The sequence below is a fragment of the Ctenopharyngodon idella genome, chromosome 16 (genome assembly GCF_019924925.1).
Source record: "Ctenopharyngodon idella isolate HZGC_01 chromosome 16, HZGC01, whole genome shotgun sequence".
NCBI classification, from domain to species: Eukaryota; Metazoa; Chordata; class Actinopteri; order Cypriniformes; family Xenocyprididae; genus Ctenopharyngodon; species Ctenopharyngodon idella.
The window spans coordinates 8,062,956-8,083,225 of NC_067235.1; the positions used below are offsets into that span (position 1 = coordinate 8,062,956).

General features: G+C 36.4%; 2 protein-coding genes and 1 long non-coding RNA gene across 3 annotated transcripts in view; 1 reads left to right on the top strand and 2 right to left on the bottom strand.

Moving 5' to 3' along the window:
* Nucleotides 1-20,270, top strand: part of LOC127497970 (uncharacterized) — a 351,488-nt gene that overhangs the window by 295,615 nt on the left and 35,603 nt on the right. The window lies entirely within an intron of this gene.
* LOC127497975 (uncharacterized) overlaps nt 1-20,270 on the bottom strand; it is a 393,949-nt gene that overhangs the window by 291,483 nt on the left and 82,196 nt on the right. The gene's annotated exons all lie outside the window — the stretch shown is intronic.
* Nucleotides 1-20,270, bottom strand: part of LOC127497965 (tumor necrosis factor receptor superfamily member 11B-like) — a 35,097-nt gene that overhangs the window by 11,429 nt on the left and 3,398 nt on the right. The window contains exon 2 of the mRNA XM_051866820.1: nt 7,055-7,418. Within this exon, the coding sequence (XP_051722780.1) occupies nt 7,055-7,418 (364 nt within the window). The remainder of the gene's footprint in view (nt 1-7,054; nt 7,419-20,270) is intronic.

Below are 20,270 nucleotides of genomic sequence, written 5' to 3' on the forward strand. Positions count from 1 at the left end.
ATTATATTATATTGAAAGGGGATATTTATTATATTGTGGAATTAGGGAATGTTACTATATTTAAACATGACTAAAGCTTTTTCAGTGCTAAAACTCCCACATTTTCTCCCACATTCTTTAAGAATGTATAATCAGATGGATGTACCCACTGTGAAAATATATATGTGAAAAGAATCTCATTTTATTTAACCTTAAACACCCATGTAGTCTGGTGTATGAAACATAGGAAGTGAGAATTTTATGACAAGAATTTGAGATGTTTAGGATTTGTCACTTGTACAAATGTCATTCACAAGTCACAAATGACTAAAAGAAACCAGCTACACACGTTTAGGTCAAAAATGAGTCAGATCTATAAATGACTAGGATGAATAAAAAAAAACAACAACTATTTGTGGAGTTTAATTATGTGCATAAGGCTATTTTTTGAGGAACTAGTATTTTTACTTCTGGGTCTCATTCTTTAACTGTGCATAGAATCTGTCTATTAATTTCACACTTTTTATTAGAAATTAATAAATGTGACAATAAGCCAAACTTACAATAATGCTTAACTTATTTCAGAGTAGCAATAATGTGTGATATTGCTTAAAGAAATGTAGCTTTTCTTGAAGAACTGGCCTGTACTGGACAGGTTCTGTGCAAGCACGGTTTGGGCATCTAATATGCTAATTGCTAACTGGCATGTGCCTATTAATTTAGAATCCATCTACATTAGAACTAGAGTAAGATCAAATTTATGTTTGTACATACCTACTGCAAATCTGGTGAAAATGTTGCATTATAACCTTTTCTGCACACACAAGTTAGAACATTTGTACACAACTAAGTGACCCCATTTTGGTTTTTTTGAAAACTCACCACAATGCTCAGTGGTTGGCAGAGTGTAGGTGTGTAGTGGCTAAGGTGTTCTGAGTTATTTTTTCTTTTAGTAATTTGTGTTGTTGCTAGGGCATTACAGGTAGTTGCTCACTGGGCCAAGTCAAAACAATCCAAGTTTGCAAAATTCAGGCTTCTGGATAAGGCTTGTGTATGTGATTTTACTGTCTTATCCACCAGGCAAAATTCAAATATGTTTGATCATTTAGAAAAGTAATAAAGCTGCGTAATTTGAAATTGCATGTTGTTCATAACACAAATTGAGTTATGCACTGAAGTTTAACACTTGGCATAAAGGGTATGATCATCAAGAAAAACTCAGACAATATAAGCCAGAAGAGGACTCCACACAGGTTCCAAAAAACAAGTCAAGTATTCAAGGACCTCTGTCACCATCTTATGGTAAAAGTAGAACTGCCCAACTAATATTTTTTAGTTAACTTTTCATACAAAATTACATATTGAAAACAAAAATATATGAATATATACCCCTCAACGCATTTGCAACAAACTATGAGAAAATTCCTTTATTCATATTGTATTTTCATGAAAATCACACTAATAATGGAACATCACCCATACTGCATTTGGAGATAAATCAGAGCCAAAATCTTGCCATCTTCATTGGTTACAGAAACCAAGTATTCTTACACTGTAAAAATTTACAGTAAAAAAATGGCAGCTGTGGTTGCCAGAACTGTACCGTAAAAAATACGGTAGCAATTTTTTAGGTTTTACGGGACAGCACTTAGTTTACTGTCTATTTTACAGTTCAAAACCATATAATTTAAAGTTTATATTGTAATAATTACGGTTCATAACTGTTTACTTTATGCACTGTAAAAAAAATTCTGTTAAATTTACAGTAAAAAAACGTATTACATTAACTGATGTAATGTTAATTTACTAACCTATTGAAGTACTAATTTCTGTTTTGTACCTTTGTAATACACTAACAACCACCAAACACAGTGGTGATGAGAATCACATGATCAAAGCTCATCACAAGCAGCTTTTCCAAAAGTTGAGAAGGACAATACCACTATATAGAAGGTGCACACAGTGTCATTCACACAAACACTAAACACCATCATAGTAACACACATGACATTTTAAAAATGCAATAAACACTAATTTAACAACATTAGATGTAACATAAAACCCCAATGTTCATAACTGATTAGAAAAAAATAAGAAAATTATTATTATTTCGTTATTTCAACGGAAATACTTCAAATGTGAAGTGTCACACAGGGAATTGTGGGAATGTCAATTTACGTTTTTTCACAGTAAATAATACAATGACGTTATTTTTCACTTCCAAAAAATATAAATTTAACGGTATTTTACTGTAAAATCACATTAAATGTACTGTTTGATCTATTACAGTTATTCAACTTATATAGTATGGAAACTTTCTGTAAACCAATTAACTTTTTTTCACCGTAGCATTTTTACAGTCTTTTACCGTTAAAATCACAATCATTTTTTACAGCAAGGTTTTAGCCAGTAAAACCTTTTTAAAATGTGATGCATGTGGGCTGGGAATTCAGAGGGACTCGGAACACTGAGGGATAATGTTGGACCTAATTAAAAAGAGACAAAAAGAAATGACAAAATTAAAACATCTGGGATTGAACACAAATTCTGAGAATGAACAGATCATCCATTAGACTCAAGCTATAGTCTGGGTGGGGTGGCCAATGTGATAACAACCAGCAGTGTTTTAATCTTTCTCACTGATACAACATACAGCATGATTAAATAGCACCCTGAAATAGCACCAGCTGCCAGAAAAGCTTAAGTGTGGTACTGGCCGACTGCTAATGTATACTTTCTAATGAATGTGCTTCCTTAACCTTGAAACCAGTTAGACACAAAGAATACTGGATTAAAATGGTAAAACAAGGAACATGAGTGCATTATGGGTTTAATTCAGGGTCAGTTGACTAGCTGAGTGTGGAGTTTTAAACCACTGAAGCTCCCCAATAATTATATTAAAATGGCATTTAAAAGCAATGACACATCAGTCAATTTAAAATAAAAGTAGCTCCTTGCTGAAGAAGCTTTTCAAGAGGCCAGAAATATTGGAGTCCCTGCAAACTATCTTGTGTAGCATTTCTTCTTCATAATATTCTGGTGAATGAGATGTTTGAAACTTGATACATAACTTGCATCCAGGCAAGTCCGTGAAATTGCTAAATAATGTGTTTAGACACACTGATTCGAACATCGTCGAATGTAACAGTCTCGATGACCTGTTAAAACGCGTGCAGACACTGGCAAAGGAGAATGCTAACCTGAAGGATAGAGTGGACGACGCTGAGAACTGAAGCCGAAGCCGTCGCATAATCTTCGTTTTATTGTGGTTCCTAAAAAGAGTGAGGGTGGTGATGTGGTCGCCTTCATGGGCCAGCTGATTCCACTTCTTCTCGGCACAGATCAACTCTCCATTGTACCGGTTATAGAGATGGCTTATCGATCTCCTACATCTACTTCTGGTTCCAGGTCTAGACCTAGACCGATTTTTGTCAGGTTTCTACGTCTCCAGGACAAAGTAAGCATTTTACGTCTGGCCAGGGTGAAGAAGGAGCTTTTTTATAAAGGTACTCGGGTGCATATTTATCCGGATTTTAGTGCCGGTTTGATTCAGAAGTGTTGGCAGTTTGATGCTGTGAAAAAGATCCTCCGTGTTTCGGACATGAAATACTCTTTGCTTTATCCCTGCACGTTAAGAGTGTTGGTGCATGGAAAGCCTCAATTATTCCGTTTCCCAAAGGAAGCTAAGATTTTCTTTAAAGACTTTAAAGATTTTCTTTGTCACTTCTCCATGATTGTTGTACCACTCTAAGTTGCGTAAGTGATATTCCCTGTGTTTTTTTTTTGTTTTTTTTCCTTTGAAGAAAGAAAAAATGTAAAACAATCTTCCTAAGCGTGGATCAGTGATCGAGCTAAACTTTTGTGATTGTGTAAGATGTTTATATATATTTAAAGTAGTGTATTTAATTTAATATTTTTTTGTTTTTTTGTTTGTTTTGTTTTTTTTTGATTACACGAATGTTTTGGCCCTTTTCTTTTTTCTTTTCATCAATATACTTTATTGCAGTTCGAATCTGACCTTGTAGATGTTAGCTTTGTTTTTGTTTATGTGGTGTGTTGTGTATTCGTTTTTTTTTGTGTTTGCTCAACCTGTCTTTCCTTTCTCACCCTTATCATCTATTCATTTATTTATTTATCTTTTTTTTTTGTGTTTGCTCAACCTGTCTTTCCTTTCTCACTCTTATCATCTATTCATTTATTTATTTATCTTTTTTTTTTTTTTGGTATTTATTTATTTTTTCAAACTATTATTTGATTATTTTTTTTGTTGTTGTTATTATTGAATTAGTTAAAGGTTTAAAGGTTGCTCACCTTAATATTAGAAGTGTTGTTTCAAAAACTGATGATTTAAGAGCCTGGGTTTTTTTGTATAAACCCAATATTACTACTATTTCAGAAACACGGCTACATAGTAAAATCTCTGATGATGAAATTAAAATTGATGATTTTGTTTTGTATAGATCTGATAGAGCTTCTAGAGGTGGTGGGGTGGCCACGTATGTTTCTGTAAACCTTGTTTCTGAATGTGTTATCCCTATTATTGAGCCTGTTAATTTTGAGTGCCTTTTTATTAAGGTTACTCTTCATACTAACAAAAAATTAATTATTGGTAATATTTATAGGCCATTTATTCATAATTTAATTGAGATAAACTGGGATAGGTTTCAGTTAATTCCTTTTGTTGAGGATGCATGGAGCTTTTTTTATTCTGAGGTTATGAATGTAATTAACAAACATGCTACTATTAGAACTATTAGAGTCAAAGGCAGACATTTACCTTGGTTAAGTTCTGATCTTATTTTCAAGCAAAGGGATAAAGCTTGGGCTAAATATCAGTTATCCAGGGATTCCTCAGATTGGGAAAACTACAGACGTTTAAGGAATCTATGTAAGGTTAGAACTAGGAATGCCAAAGCTAATTATTTTAAGGATCGTTTCTTGCATGATTTTCATAATCCTAAACAGTTTTGGGATCAGTTGAATAAACTCTTTAATAAATCTAATAAAAATGTAATTAAAAATGTTCAACTGAATAACGATTCTATTTCTGATCCTTTACTTATTTCTCAAGCCTTTAATCATTATTTTTCCTCTATCTGCGGTTCTCAGCGTTTTGACTTTAATAGTATTACCTGTTCTTTAAATCCCACTACTTATTTTGGTCCATTTTCCTTTAAAAAAATTATGCCTGTTGATGTTTACTATGCTATATGTGATCTAAAAGCTAATAGTTCTGCGGTCCTGATGGTTTGGAAGCCAAATTTGTTATATCTGCTGCTCATGTACTTATGTATCCTCTTGCTGATTTATTTAATTTGTCTTTGTCAACTTGTTCTGTTCCTTCTATATGGAAATTTAGATTAAATCTATTAGATATAAATCTATTAAAAAAATAGATTTATTCCTTTGTTCAAAGGTGGTGAATCATCTGATATGAACAATTACCGTCCGATTTCTATTATTTGTTCTGTTATGAAAATTTTGGAGAAACTTATATTTAATCAATTATCTTCCTATATGAGTTCACTGAATATTCTATCACCATTTCAGTCTGGTTTCAGACCTAATTTTTCTATTACTACTGCTCTTTTAAAATTTACAAATCATGTGTTCTTATCATTTGACAAAGACCAAGCTACTGGTGCTATTTTCATTGATCTTTCAAAGGCTTTTGATATGGTTAATATGGTATGATATGGTCATTATCTTCTCGATAAATTGTCTTCTATTGGTTTAACTAGAAATGCCCTTCTTTGGTTTAATGCTTATTTGCATAACAGGCGTCAGTATGTTGCATTGCAAGGTTTTCAGTCCGATTATTTGATTGTTGATAAAGGTGTTCTGCAAGGTTCCCCTTTGGGACCATTACTTTTTTCTATTTTTATTAATGAGCTATCTCAAATATGCTTAAATTGCTCTATACATCTCTATGCCGATGATACTGTTATTTACACCACTAATTCTGATTTGTTGCAAATCCAGAACTCTTTGCAATCTGATTTTAATTTGGTCCAAATATGGTTTCATAATAATATGCTTATATTGAATAAGAAGAAGTCTTGCTGTATGTTATTTAGTATATGATGGTGTTGTTCGTTTCCTTTTGTTTTGAATATTACTTTTGACAATGGATTACTTATTGAAAATGTTGATTCATTTATATATCTTGGTCTTTGGGTTGATCCTGAACTTACTTTTAAGCCTCATATTGATTATATTGTTAATAGAATATACAGTTGTTTGCGTTTACTTTATCGTTTAATCAATTGTTTTACATGCCAAGTTAGGAAAAGAATAATTTCTCAGGTATTATTACCTCTTATAGATTATGCTGATATCATATATCTAAATACCTCTGATAGATATTTGAAGCCTCTTAACGTGGTTTATAATTCTTTGTGTAGATTTGTGTTAAGATGTCCATATTGTACTCATCACTGTCATATGTATGAAATGCTTAATTGGTTACACCCTAAATCAAGAAGACAATTTCATTGGTTTCTGTTTCTTTTTAAATGTGTTTATTTTGATTGTCCTTCATATCTGAAACAGTATCTGATTCCATATAGATCATCTTATTCACTAAGACATGAACAATTTCCTTTCTTTTTTGTCCCCAGAATTTTTAGTAAAACCGGACGAAGGTCTTTTCAGTATAAAGCCCCTTCTGATTGGAACAATCTCCCTCAGTCTTTGAGATCTGTTACTTCATTTTATTGCTTTAGGTCATTTCTATTTTCCCATCTTAAAATGGTTTGATGTGTTTGTTTTTATGTTCTCTTATGTTGATTAGATGATTGTGCATGTGTATCCACATGCTTATATATGAAATGATTGTTGTAATTTTGTTGTGGGCGTGAGGGTCTAGTTGAGCATGTTTGTTTGTTTGTTTGTTTTTTGAATATCTGTATGTTTGATATGGTTGTTTTTTGTTTAGGACCCCCTCGAAAATGAGATGTCGCATCTCAAGGGGCTATCCTTCTAATAAATAAATAAATAAATCAAATAAACATCGATGGTCTTGAATTCATAAATATTGTTCTAGCTATTATTGACAAAGAATGAGTGTACTTACCCTGTACAGCGACTCCAGAGCCAGGTAAGCAAGGGGTGTGACGGACACAAAATTCTACCACCAGGTGATACCCAGGTATACACTCACAGAGCCTGTCATGAGTGCTGTTACATTCCCTTCGTACAATCTGCCTTTCTTTGCAGACAGATGTACAATGTTGACAGCTGTCTCCCCAATGCCACTGTTCCGCAAAGCGTTTTTCTGGGCAGGGGACACAAATGGTGGCTTCCTCCGTGCTGCAGTGGCGTTCCACGGCAGTGCCAGGTGGACACTGGTCACAAAGCAGCAGCTTAGTGGTCACAGGGTCTCGGTGCTGGTACTTGGGTATTTCTTGGTAGGCCCATGCAAAAGACATGGCGAAAAGCTAAGGAAACAAATAGGAAATACAGTTTAGATATTGCATTTTAGTGTGTATGTGAAGTGTTTTCTGAGTAATTTTGGGGATTTCCCCTTCACACTGCTACCATGGCAAACAATATGGTCTGGATATCGCACAGGCCGTGGTGTGACTGCTTTTGGCTCATGTCAAATGAGCAAGACTCACAAGCGTTGAAAGAGACAGATTGAGAGAGAGAGTGAGAGAGTGGGAAAGAGAAAGAGGGAGATAAAGGATTCCAAGCTACTCATAAATTGTGTTTTACACAGCAGGTGGAGGATCTCAGTGAGGAAATCATTAAGTCCTTAAACTAATTTTTTAGCATGGTGAATGCTGCAGATATAGAGTCAAACTGTGGAAAACGGGGTGAACTTTTAGCCTTTTGGCACTCTAAGCAAGGTTGCCATTTGACGAAGATGTGTACAGTACTCTAACCCAAATTACATACTACTGTGGAGTCTTTGAGAGTTGTAATTACACCGTTCAAATGATCTAAAGGAAACTCACAAAGAAACCAGTGACCTTGAGTCAGTGCTGAATTCAAATGCTTAATTTCAAGGTAAGCTACATTTATCTCAGGCAGACATAAGGCTCTCAGAGAAATCTCATTCTAAGAGAGGAAGCCTAAAACAGGACACTGAAATTGAGATTTGGATCCAAAAGGTTTCAAGTGTGATACAAGATGGCTAACAAGACTGACTAACACTGATGGTAGACCATTCAATTTGCACTTATATAGCTATAAGTGGATAAGAAAGTGTTTACACCACACAATGATTAATTATCCAGTTATCACCACACCAACTATTCCTGATTAACAGGCTTGTTAAATTTTAACTGGGGAAATTAGAATTGAGGTTTCAAAATCTGCAGGTGGTCTTCTGGGATACTGCAAAACTTTCTTAATTAAGTAGAGTTACTTCATTCATACCCATTACTCTTGAACTCTTCCTGAAAATATCCCCAGCTCTATCCAGTCCCTCCCCAATCTCCCCAATCTATCCAGTCCCTGTGAGCTATGATCCATTTACTGTTTTGGACACTTGACATCAAACAAGCCTCTCCTTACATCCACATCATAAAGCCAGTGGTATGGAGCATAGTGGATGGAGTTACTTCATCTATTCACTAATTTCATTATTTTATATTTTATACCTTTATTATCTGCTGTAATAAAAGATACTCATTTTCCCTCTCTCGATATGTCGTATACATATTGAGTTGTTGCATAAACAACATCTCCCAAAGTCATAATCCAAAGGTTTTTCTTTTCTTTTAACTTTGTGTGATATCTGAAGGAATAGTTCAGACATCTATTCATTATTATAAAATGTATTGGAATGTGTTATATCACAAATTACCAACTAACAGACCAAAGAAATAAATATTAATTAACATAAACAATTCCTCCATTACAATCTTTATCTGGAACAGTACATATATGAATATATAAAAGCAAGAAAGAAATCAAGTAAGTATTATAATGATTTTTAAATGAAATGCCCGATGAGTTACGCTAAAAGTTTAAAGGTGCAGTAAGCGATTTCTGAGAATCATTTTTGAACACTGTTGATTTTTGAAATCAACACAAACAAACACACCCCTCCCTTCATTGCTCCGCCCCCCAAAAACACAAACAAGCAATGCAAGAGTGGATGTCTCTATCATAGCAGAAGCAAAGCAAAATAAAGCTTAAAAATAAAGTGTAGATTTTTAACGAACGACAAGAACCAAAAATGAACATACAGTAGGGCTACATGAGTATATACAAGCAAGAGTTTGTTGTTATAAGCAGCACACACTCAAAACCAATGTTACTCACATATGGAGCAGAAACAACACAACCTTGGCGTCACTTTTCAGGCCTGTCCACTTAGGTCTCTCCAGCACTGGAAAGCTTTTCTAATATTAACGTGGGTCCTAAAGCTCTTGCCTGATCATAACCCTTCTTTTTCCAGTGATATTCCTCTGACCTTTTATCCCTGGTAATGTCTCTCAGCCATCGCTCTTTCTACAGTCTTTCTTCAAATCTCTTGCTCACCTCCCCCATCACGAGAGGCCGCTACTGCTGATTGGATACAAGTTTGCTGTGGTGCTCGGTCCAATCCACTTTCAACAGCATTTTTTCAGAAACCGCTTACTGCAACTTTAGGGAGTGTTCACACTTAACACGAACCCTGGTGCAATTGCTCTGTTAGTGTAGTTCATTTGAATAAGTGTCAACGCTACTTTCCGAACCATGGTGCGCACCAAACAAGCAGACCGAGACCGTGAAAATGAACTAACGAACGAAATGAATGAAATATGAACTCAACATGGACATGTAAATGAACCAAAAACAGGACATGGTGTCACAAGATGTGATCCTAAAAAGGACAGAATGCTCAAGCATACCTGTTTTTTCTCATCATAGTCACGATATTGCCCATCACAGTGTGGTACAGGCCTCAGAACTGCATCCCCTTACAAAAAATAATTAGGCTATACTTTAAGTTCATTTTATTAAAGCCCCCCTGTAGTCAATAATTTTATTCCTTAAAACTCATCTTTGATCACTAAAATGACATATTTAAAGGGTCCTTGATTTATGATTTCACTTTTTTAACTTTAGTTAGTGTGTAATGTTGTTTGAGCATAAACAACATCTGCAAAGTTACGATGCTCAAAGTTGCAAAAGGGGGATATTTTCTTTTACAGAAATTGCTTTTTAAGGACTACAACAAACGGCTGGTAGGGACTACAACAAGCTTGTTCCTGGGTTGGTGACATCACAAACCCTAAAACATTTACATAAACCCTGCCTCTGGGAACACGCAACAAAGGGGGTGAGGCCATGTTGGACTGCTTTAGAGAAGAGGAAGAGTTGTTGTAGTAGAGTACTATTTCAGATGATGCGTAATAGCATCCCCTACAATATAACAGTGAGAAAATGGATAGCTGGAAAATTCAGTCAATGGCAGGGTAAGAGTGGATTTGAAGTAAATTCCTATGTACGCTACCAGTGAACTAGCCTACACAAAAATTCAGATACTCAGAATTAGGAACATATTTTCTTTATAAATCAATAGTTTCAAACAATGCAAGTTTATAAGACAGTATGTAAAACTATGTGAAAAAAGTATTTAATAGGCTACTCAATCAAAAGGGTAAACACAACAACAAGCCAAGTATACATAGAATACTCAATTATACTTTTAAGTATATCAAAAGATTGAGCACAATTATAGGCCAAATAGTCTTTTCTGTCAGTTTAAGTCAAGTATTCTTAAGTGAAATTTTAAGTATATTTCTGAGAAGTACATAAAAAGTAGACTGAAAGTATACTTTCTTATTTTTGGTTTAACAGAAGTATACTAGCACACTTGAATAAACTTATTTTTTGTAAGGGTCTCCTCACAGTAGATCTTTCATTTTGCCGCTGTTTTGACTTTACACATTTTATAAGCTTTTCACGAGTTGTCAGCTCCATAATATACCATCAAACACATTTAGCCCAGCACACAGCATACCAGGACCAAATGTATTATTTTCTTTTTTTTTTTGGGTCCGGAACAAAAAAGTTTGAACACACCTTTATTTCTCTATTGCAGTGGCTCCCAAACTAGGGTACGCGAGGTGACAGAGGGAAACAAAATGCTGAGTTTTGCCATTCATTTAAATCCACGCCATCTTAAAATAACATTAAAATCAGCATGTATTTCTAACAGGCAAAGTACCGTAAAAGGTCAAATATATGAAATCCAATCAAATTACCTCATCTTTTGCGGTCAAAACTTACTGAATCCACACAAGCAGCGTGCAGAGTATGCTGCCTTCGCAAATCGTGCTACATTATGGCCGTTCTCAACAATGTACCTTTGTAAAAGTGGGGGTTTAGCACTTACAGTACTAGCATGAAGAACCAATACAGACACAGACTGTGGCGCATAGAGATCAATTAAGACTCAAACTCTCGTTGATATAAAAGCATACCCCGTATGAGTTCTTGTTTATAATGTTGAATATTATACGGGCAAGAATGCAAATTTTCCCAAATATCCACACAATTGCAAATGTGACATTGATTTTATACAACAGTTCAACAAACAAAAGTAATATTAAGTTATGTATGTTTTAAACAGTATTGTTTGCTCTATTTTGCAACAAAATAATAGTTCCAACGAAAGCCACAGCAGAACTGCAACACACAGCGGTGTTTCATGAATGAATCTGCAGCTTTGGATGAATCGTGAGAATGATTCAATGACCCATACTGACTGACTGACTGACTGACTGAATGAATGAATGAATGAATGAATGAATGGCCTCGAGGACTCACTCATTAAGACAGTGACTTACCGCCACCTACAGGTTTTAATATTTAAAAGTATCACTTTGTTTTTATCATCATTGCATATTTCTCTGTTGAACATGTTTTATTTAAAACATTATTTATTTTATAAAGGTATTTATAAAGGTAAAAAATGCACTGGAAAATCAATTTAAATATTGAAAATATTTAAGTATTGTCCATTAATGGAAAAGGTCTGACTGTAGTGGAAGAGAGGGGGTACGCAGAAGGATGCTAAATGCCTCAGGGCGTACGGCATTCTAAAAAGCTTGGGAACCAACTGCTCTATTATATTTGAAAAAAGTAGGGATGCACCGAAAAACACTTTTTTTTATAAATATATATACAGTTGCAAGAAAAAGTATGTGAACCACTTGCAGAATCTGTGAAAATGTGCAAAATTTGAACAAAATAAGAGAGATCATACAAAATGCATGTTATTTTTTATTTAGTACTGTCCTGAGTAAGATATTTTACATAAAAGATGTTTATATATAATTCACAAGACAAAAAAATAGCTGAATTTGTTAAAATGATCCAGTTCAAAAGTTTGTGAACCATTGATTCTTAATACTGTGTGTGGTTACCCTGATGATCTACGACTGTTTTTTTGTTGTGTGATGGTTGTTCATGAGTCCCTTGTTTGTCCTGAGCAGTTAAACTGAGCTCTGTTCTTCAGAAAAAATCTCCAGGTCCCAAAAATTCTTCAGTTTACCACCATCTTTTGCATATTTGAACCCTTCACAACAGTGACTGAATGATTTTGAGATCCATCTTTTCACATGGAGGACAACTAAGGGACTCAAACACAACTTTTAAAAAAGGGGGGGTCTTCATCCTTAAACAGGATGAAGAGGTCCAAATTTTTCTTATTTCGCTTGAATATCATTTTTTTTTCATTTAGTACTGCCCTTCGGAAGCAACAGAAAATACTTGCATGTTTCCCGGAAGACAAATTAAATACAATTTACCTTGATCTTCAAATTCCAAATGTTTTCACCCCCCATCTATTAATGCATCATGTTTTTTTCTGGAGCATCAGTGAATGTTTGAACCTTTTTTAAAAGTTGTGTTTGAGTCCCTCAGTTGTCCTCAGTGTGAAAAGATGGATCTCAAAATCATTCAGTCACTGCTGTAAAGGGTTCAAATATGCAAAAAATGCTGGAAAACTGAAGAATCTGCAGGACCTGGAGATTTTTTCTGAAGAACAGAGCTCAGTTTAACTGCTCAGGACAAACAAGGGACTCATGAACAACCATCACACAACAAAAAAACAGTCGTAGATCATCCAGGTAACCACACACAGTATTAAGAATCAATGGTTCACATACTTATGAATGGGGTTATTTTAATAAATTCAGCTATTTTTTTTGTGTTGTGGATTATATGTAAACATCTTTTATGTAAAATATCTTACTCAGGACAGTACTAAATAAAAAATAACATGCATTTTGTATTATCTCCCTTATTTTGTTAAAATTATTAACATTTTCACAGATTCTGCAAGTGGTTCAAGTACTTTTTCTTGCAACTGTATATATATATATATATATATATATATTTCTAAAAAAAAGTGACACAAGTACTGTCCCACTCTACTTAACATACACATAAATTGTATGAATATGACTAATGAATAAATAGGCCTATAAGGTAAGGCTATTAATAGCAGTCCCAAACTAATTTTTGTTAATACAATAAAGTTGGTAGGTTGGCATGAGCCACCACAGTAATTAAAAAATATACAAAATAACACAAAGTGAAAATAAAGTGTAATTTTGGGGTTACAGAAACAACAGTTACCATGGTAAATACACAATACTAACATGAACCGTTAATGAAACATGGAAACTGCTCCTGATGAATAGAATGAACATCATACATGCATGCAAATCCTTCCCAGCTAACACACAACGTCTAATTTGTGACTTACTAATTGACAACGTAAAATTGCATGCTCGTAGTTTCTCTTGTGCTTTTTATATATGAAGTGATATACAGCGTGTGCTGCCGCATTTGAAGAGTGCGCGCTACGAGCACAGTATAATGTCTGATAGGACAGGAAAGTTTAGTTTTCTGAAGTGAGAGAGACTTTTTACCGTTTTTCTCAATTGCTAACAATTCAAAAAACAATTCACCATTTTCTCACAACTATAAACACAATCTCGTAACTACACACCAACTTGTACAAACATCAAACTTCCACGTCAAAATCAAATATTTCAGTCAAAAACGTATTCACTTCTGTCAAAATCAAACTTTGGCCTCAGATGACTCACAAAACCTGCAAATACACAGATTTCTTTCCTGCCCAGTGAACACTAGTGAGATCAATTCATAACACTGTAACAAAAATACCTCTTATTGTTATTTAAGAATAAATTGGCAGCTCAGTGTCTACTACAGTATACAACATAAATGAAAGAGTGCAGATAGAGTAAAATGCAACAATGAGCTTTAGGAAAAAATATTTTCATTTCACTACTGTAAAGTGATCTTACAGGAGATGAAAATAGATGAAGTAGTTGATCTTACAAGAAGAAGAAAAGTTCAAAAACCAAAGAACTAAATATGAAATGTGTATGCAACACAGTACAGTATACTGTCAATTACAGTAATACACAAATAAAGAAATAAATTCGCCATCCTCTGCACCTTCAGCCAAATTTCATTACAGTATACAATACTATAGCAGTTAGCAGTTCCTTGGTCTTCTGACAAGAGACTTTCTCTACCTTCCAACATTTTTGTGTAGAATTTTGCAGAAATCATTAATAAAATTGGAATGTGTGTGAAAACAAGTGAAACGTGTTTGTAGTTTTGAGAAATGTGTCTTTGTTTTTAGAATTGAATAAATAGTTTGGGAAATTGTGTCAAATAAATCAGTTATAGTGTGTTAGCAATCGAGAAAAGCTGTATTTCATAACAAGCTACGAAAATAATGTTAGAATAATGATACTGATATACAGCCTGACAACATATCATCTGACCGCAGATACTGAATCGGGACAACATGTTTTCTCAGGCACTCCATGACCCACTCAGAACGGTCTCACCAGTTAGGAAACACTGCTCTAACCGACGTAATTTTCTGATGTCGGTTATCTCGGTTTTATAATCCTGTTAATACTTTCCCCTTAAAAACATTCTACCGTGTTTAGTCACGTGACGCTGCCCTGTCCAGTCAGCGGCTTGGAAGCAACATGGAGGCGAACTAAAACGCCGAGTCAACACAAACACACGCACTGTGCGAGCGTCGAGCCCCGAAACTAAACTTTGTGAATAGTTTAACTATAGTTTTTTTTTTGTGGTTATACAAATGGTAGTCAGTGGGTCAAAAAAAAAAACATGGTTTTACTATGATAAAACCATGGTTAATTTTTTTAAGGGTGAGCTCTCTGCTCCATGTGTGCTGCACTCTCAGCTCAAAATGTTCTGCTCCATGTGTGCACTCTCTGCTTAGTTGCTCACGGCCCAAACGCTCCACTCATGTACCACTCACACTCGCTGGAAAAGCAAAGTCCGCTCAAATAATGTGCCGACATGAAATTTCTCTGGACTTGTTTCTGTTTGCAATAGCCCTACTGTACTGTACAGCAATAAAACTACCCTTTCATTCACTGATCCACTCCCTGCTATCTGCTCACATGCTCAGATAATAATAGCTTTGTAGAACTATACTATAAAAATTGGTCACAAAATAAGTCTGCTAAATCTGATTCTGTCGCATAGAACTGAATGAAGATAATATATTGATATTAATATACTGATATTTACATTATTTTAATACAGGTCCATTTTCTGTCCAATTTTTGTGTTATTTTAAATAAAAGTGTGGTTATTTTATTTTATTGGCTTGCATTTTCTAATTCAGATTCAGTAAAAATATTGAATTAAATTAAAAAGTCTAATAATAATACAATTATACAAAAAAAACAAACAAACAAACACATTTGCCATTTTAGCCGTGTTTCTACAAGTCTTGGATGCTTTGAATTTGTTGTCATGAATCGTGGTTCAAAGGATTTGCACTCTGCATCACAAGTGCAATGCTGTAGGCCAGGGGTTTCCAATCCTGCTCCGGAGGGCCACTGTTCTGCAGTTTAGCTCCAACCCCAATTAAACACATCTGAACCAGCTAATCAAGGTCTTACTAGGCCAAAGCCACTTTATGTCAAGCCTCCAAGGTTAGCAAAAAAAAAAAAGAAAAAAAAAGAAAAAAAAAAGTGTAACGCAGTGGAACCCAGGGAAGGAATCCAGAGGTCTTTTTTTTTTTTTTGAATGGATGTCATTGGAGAAGAGGCTTCACTATGCTGAATAAACTGCTTTTGTGGGAAAACAGTTTACCATTTAATGAATCAACAGCCTAACAGCTAATCTTCTGCATGTTTTCAATTAAACATTGGTTTTGGATTTATCTGTTTTTACAGTTTACATCTGTTTTAAAAGAGAAGTCACTGACAATTTTGCAACAGGTAGGATTAGGTTTACGGCACTACTCATTCATTACTATGGTATCTGCACACAGAGATTGACTGTCACACAAAGAAATTCAATGACTCAAGGCTGTAATGTGATTGGTTAACAAGGCACTCATGACCCAAGTTGACTGTGACGTTTTTTCTAATGGTAGAGCCATACACCCTAGAAACCTAGAAGCTAGAATACCAGAAACTTCCAGGCAGACCTGTTGAAGCAAGTTGGAGCTAAACACTGCAAGACAGTGGCCCAGTAGGAGCAGGTTTGGATACCCTTGCTGTAGGCCTACTAGGTGAGCTACTGTAAGTTTACTACACTGCCATACACATGGACCTGTTTATGTGAAGCAAACTTAAATTTTTTAGTTTTCAAATCAAACATTATAATTAAATTTTTTTTAGGTCAAAACATAGTATTGTGAAATGAACTGTGCAAAATGAGTCTTTAGTAATCAATAATCAGCTTCTGTAATCATTATTAGTTTGAAAAGGAATATAAGTTGTTGGTGTTTTACTGCAACTAGTGTTTATTTAATCTGGAAACTGTAGTGAATTGAATGTTTAGGTATATTTTTGGAGTTTGCAAAAAGGTAGAGGTGAGTTTTTGCCGTGCAAGCATAGTGGATGGAATCATTAACAAAACAGTAGGGCCAGGTTTCACAGACAGGGCTTAGATTAAGCCAGGATTAGGCCTTAGGGCATTTAAGTGGCTTTTATAAATGTGCCTTAGAAAAAGAATTACTGGTGTGCATCTTGAGACAAAACAATGGCAAGGACATATTTGAAGAGTGCAACAGTGCAAGTTGCTTTCAGTTAAAACAGCTCAAGCATGCATTTTAGTCTGGGAATAGGCTTAAAGCAACACCATGGAACATTTGCCCATGGTTCCCCCATGTGGTTGATAAGCGCAATTGTCTGTTACCAGTGTCGTAAATACTGTCACTGTATAAGCTTCCCCGTGGGCAGCGCAATACACGTGAATTTGTTGACAGAGCCAGCGAATGCAGAAACCTCATTTGGAAATCATGTCCACCGACCAGGTAAAGTAGCCCGTGTTACACTATGTTCTACAAAATATCATTACATAGTTTTATTTATTGTTATTCCAGAATTGAAAAGTACAATGACAAAAAGAAACGGTAGTATGTTAGCCTAGTTTTTTTGCTCTCATAGTTCGTATGTAGCATTGTTTGCAAAGTGTTTAATTTGCATAATAGAATAAAATGTTGTCCGCATTGTTTTGAGACTTGCATATTAGGTCGTTTTGTCTTATAGTTAGCTGTTGGCTAACTCCACCCAGGCTACGAGTAAAATATGTGATGTATGCCATAAAGCAGGTCGCCCTCTTCCACTGGCAGGTGATGGGCGGGGCTGTGTGTACCGTCCCGAACACAAAACTTGCAGAGTGTAGTTGTAGCCACTAGGAGGCTGCTCAGGTAGCAGCGGCAGTAGAATTCGTCTGGTTAAGAGTTGTTCTACCACTGAAATAATTTTTGAGACATTATTTTAAGGTCGAAAAACGTCTCAGGTTACGTATGTAACCATGGTTCCCTGAGAACAGTGAACGAGACACTGCGTTTTACCACATTTGGGGAACGTCACTCGTGAACCGGTGTCTGAAAGCCAAGTATCAAATCTCTCCAATCCTATTGGCCGGCGACAGCCTATGTCGTCATCATAGCGCGACCCAGGAGTATATAAAGAGCGCCTAGAGAACCAGTCAGTAACTTATCGTCTGAAGGGACTGTTAGCAGGCATAGGAGGCCCAAAGGAGGGCCTATGACTTCAGACAGTCAGCTCGTGGCAGTGTTTCAAGCCCAAGGGAGCAAAACATAAGAAAAACCGAACCACAGTAAGGTTAACTAGATAAACTCGACCTGAGCCAACGGCCACTCAGCAATGTACTCAGTAAAACACCTTTTACTCATACAGCAAGGGGAGTACAACGACATACGCCAACATGCTCTCAAAGGAGGCCCAGAGGGCCTACAACACGCAGACCCGTGGCGCCAGCTAGTGGCAACTAAAGTTCTAGGAGCCATAATAGAACCAGACTTACTTAGAGAGGTAACTATTTTAGCTCAGCTAAAACTAACAATACAGCACAAGCCAACAAGCTATGTACTCAGTAAAACACCTTTTACTTCCTAAAGCAAGAGGAGTACAAACCCCGCCTGTATGCTCTGAGAGAGGCCTAAACCAGGCCTGCTATATCAGATACCGGCGTAGCCAGTGGCAGTAATAGCAAAACCAACACAAAACTGTGTCAACATGTAAATGAAGGAGGCCCAAACAGGGCCTGCGACTTTAAAGACACGTGGCGTCAGCTAGTGGTTTTACAAGGGAACCAGCTTTTAAGACCCAACAAACAAGTGTGGTTAACTAGCTTAACTCAACCTGAGCTTAAGTCTACACAATCCAACAGGCAAAGTATCTAAACATCCTAGCCCTAACAGAAAGGGGGCATAATAACATATGCTACTATGGTCTGAAGGAGGCCTGAAGCGGCCTACTACTTCAAACAGACACGGGCATAAACCTGTGGCAGTGCTAAGTTAAGTGAGCAAAATTCACGAACATCTACCAACAACACTTGTGAAACCACAAGCTATCATGCTAGAAGGAGGCTCAGATTACCCGAGCCTTGAACTCCATGGACACAATAAGCCGTTGTGGCAGTGATAAACTCTAAGGGAGCTAAAAAATAACCAAACTAAAGTGAGGTTCCCTATCACTCAACCTGAGCTATGCAATCCATCAGGTCATGTACTCAGAAACACCAACAACCCTGAAAGCAAGGGGAGTACAGTTAGTCACCATGCTCTAACCAAGGATAAAAAATAAGCCTACTACTCATAAGAACAGGTGCTAACCTGTGCCAGCAAGGAGTTAAGCTCACAGAAGTGTAGGGCAAAAGCTAGAACCCAAAGAACACCAAACAGAAAACCACATCTGTACTGGACCCTAGAGAACGGGAGCTAACCAAGCTAACACCGTAACCTCAAGCTTGAATATTAATTCAAAGGGCTCAGGGAAAAGACAATTCAGTATGAATGTAGTTCTAGAAAAGTGGGGCCTAAGCAACATAGATATACACTTAGATATACACTTATCTAAGCAAAGATAAGGGCCTACCACCTGAGACAACGGCATCAGGGAGGCTAGTGACAGCCTGCTACCCTAGCTGCTATCTAACCATGCACCTACACTATAAACAAGGGGGAAAAAGGGCATATGGCCTAACAACTCCAACAGGGGGAGGCCAGAACTAGGAACTATACAACTTGACAAGGGATAGTAACAATAAAAGGTGAATTTTGCATTAGTAAATCACCTAAACTCTAGTTCTAGCCTAGGCCGCTAAGCTGTGGGCCTACAGGGCCACACTAAGCATAGAGAAGAGGAACTTAACAGTAAAGCTCAACAAGCAAACAATATCAGGCAGCCCGAGAGGCCGACACTAGACATTAGATCTATCTGAAGTAAAGAGTGCTAGCTCAAACCTACTCTAGCTAAAACCAGAGGAGAAGCTACTCTATCAAAGGTGGCTGAGAGGCGGCCATTTTGTGGCCAGCACAGTACTAAAAAACTGTTCCAGCCAACCTAATGAAACTTCAGTGCCCAAAACCCCTATACTTTTTCCAACTACATGCTCAGGAAAAACTATACAGGAAAACAAGGTCAACATATTTTAAAACATAAATTTAGACCCAGCTTACCTTCCTGCGGCTCAAAGACCGAAGACTCCTCTTTTTCCACAAGGAAGGATGGAATCTAGGGTTCTTTAAAGCCTAACAGAGCCTCTTTCACTATCAAGCCAGAAGGCGAGCCGTCAGAACAAATATTCATCATGGGCCCAGCCTGATTGTTAAGAAGCGTCTGAGCATGTTAACATAGGATCGAATCCCAGGAGGCAGAAGAAGAAGAGGCGATGCAGCGGTTTGCTTAGTGGCCCGGAGAGCGAGATCCGTGGTGCGGCCCAGCTCTTCTACCGCCTCAGGGGACAAACCCTGCCCCTGATCCAGATCCTTC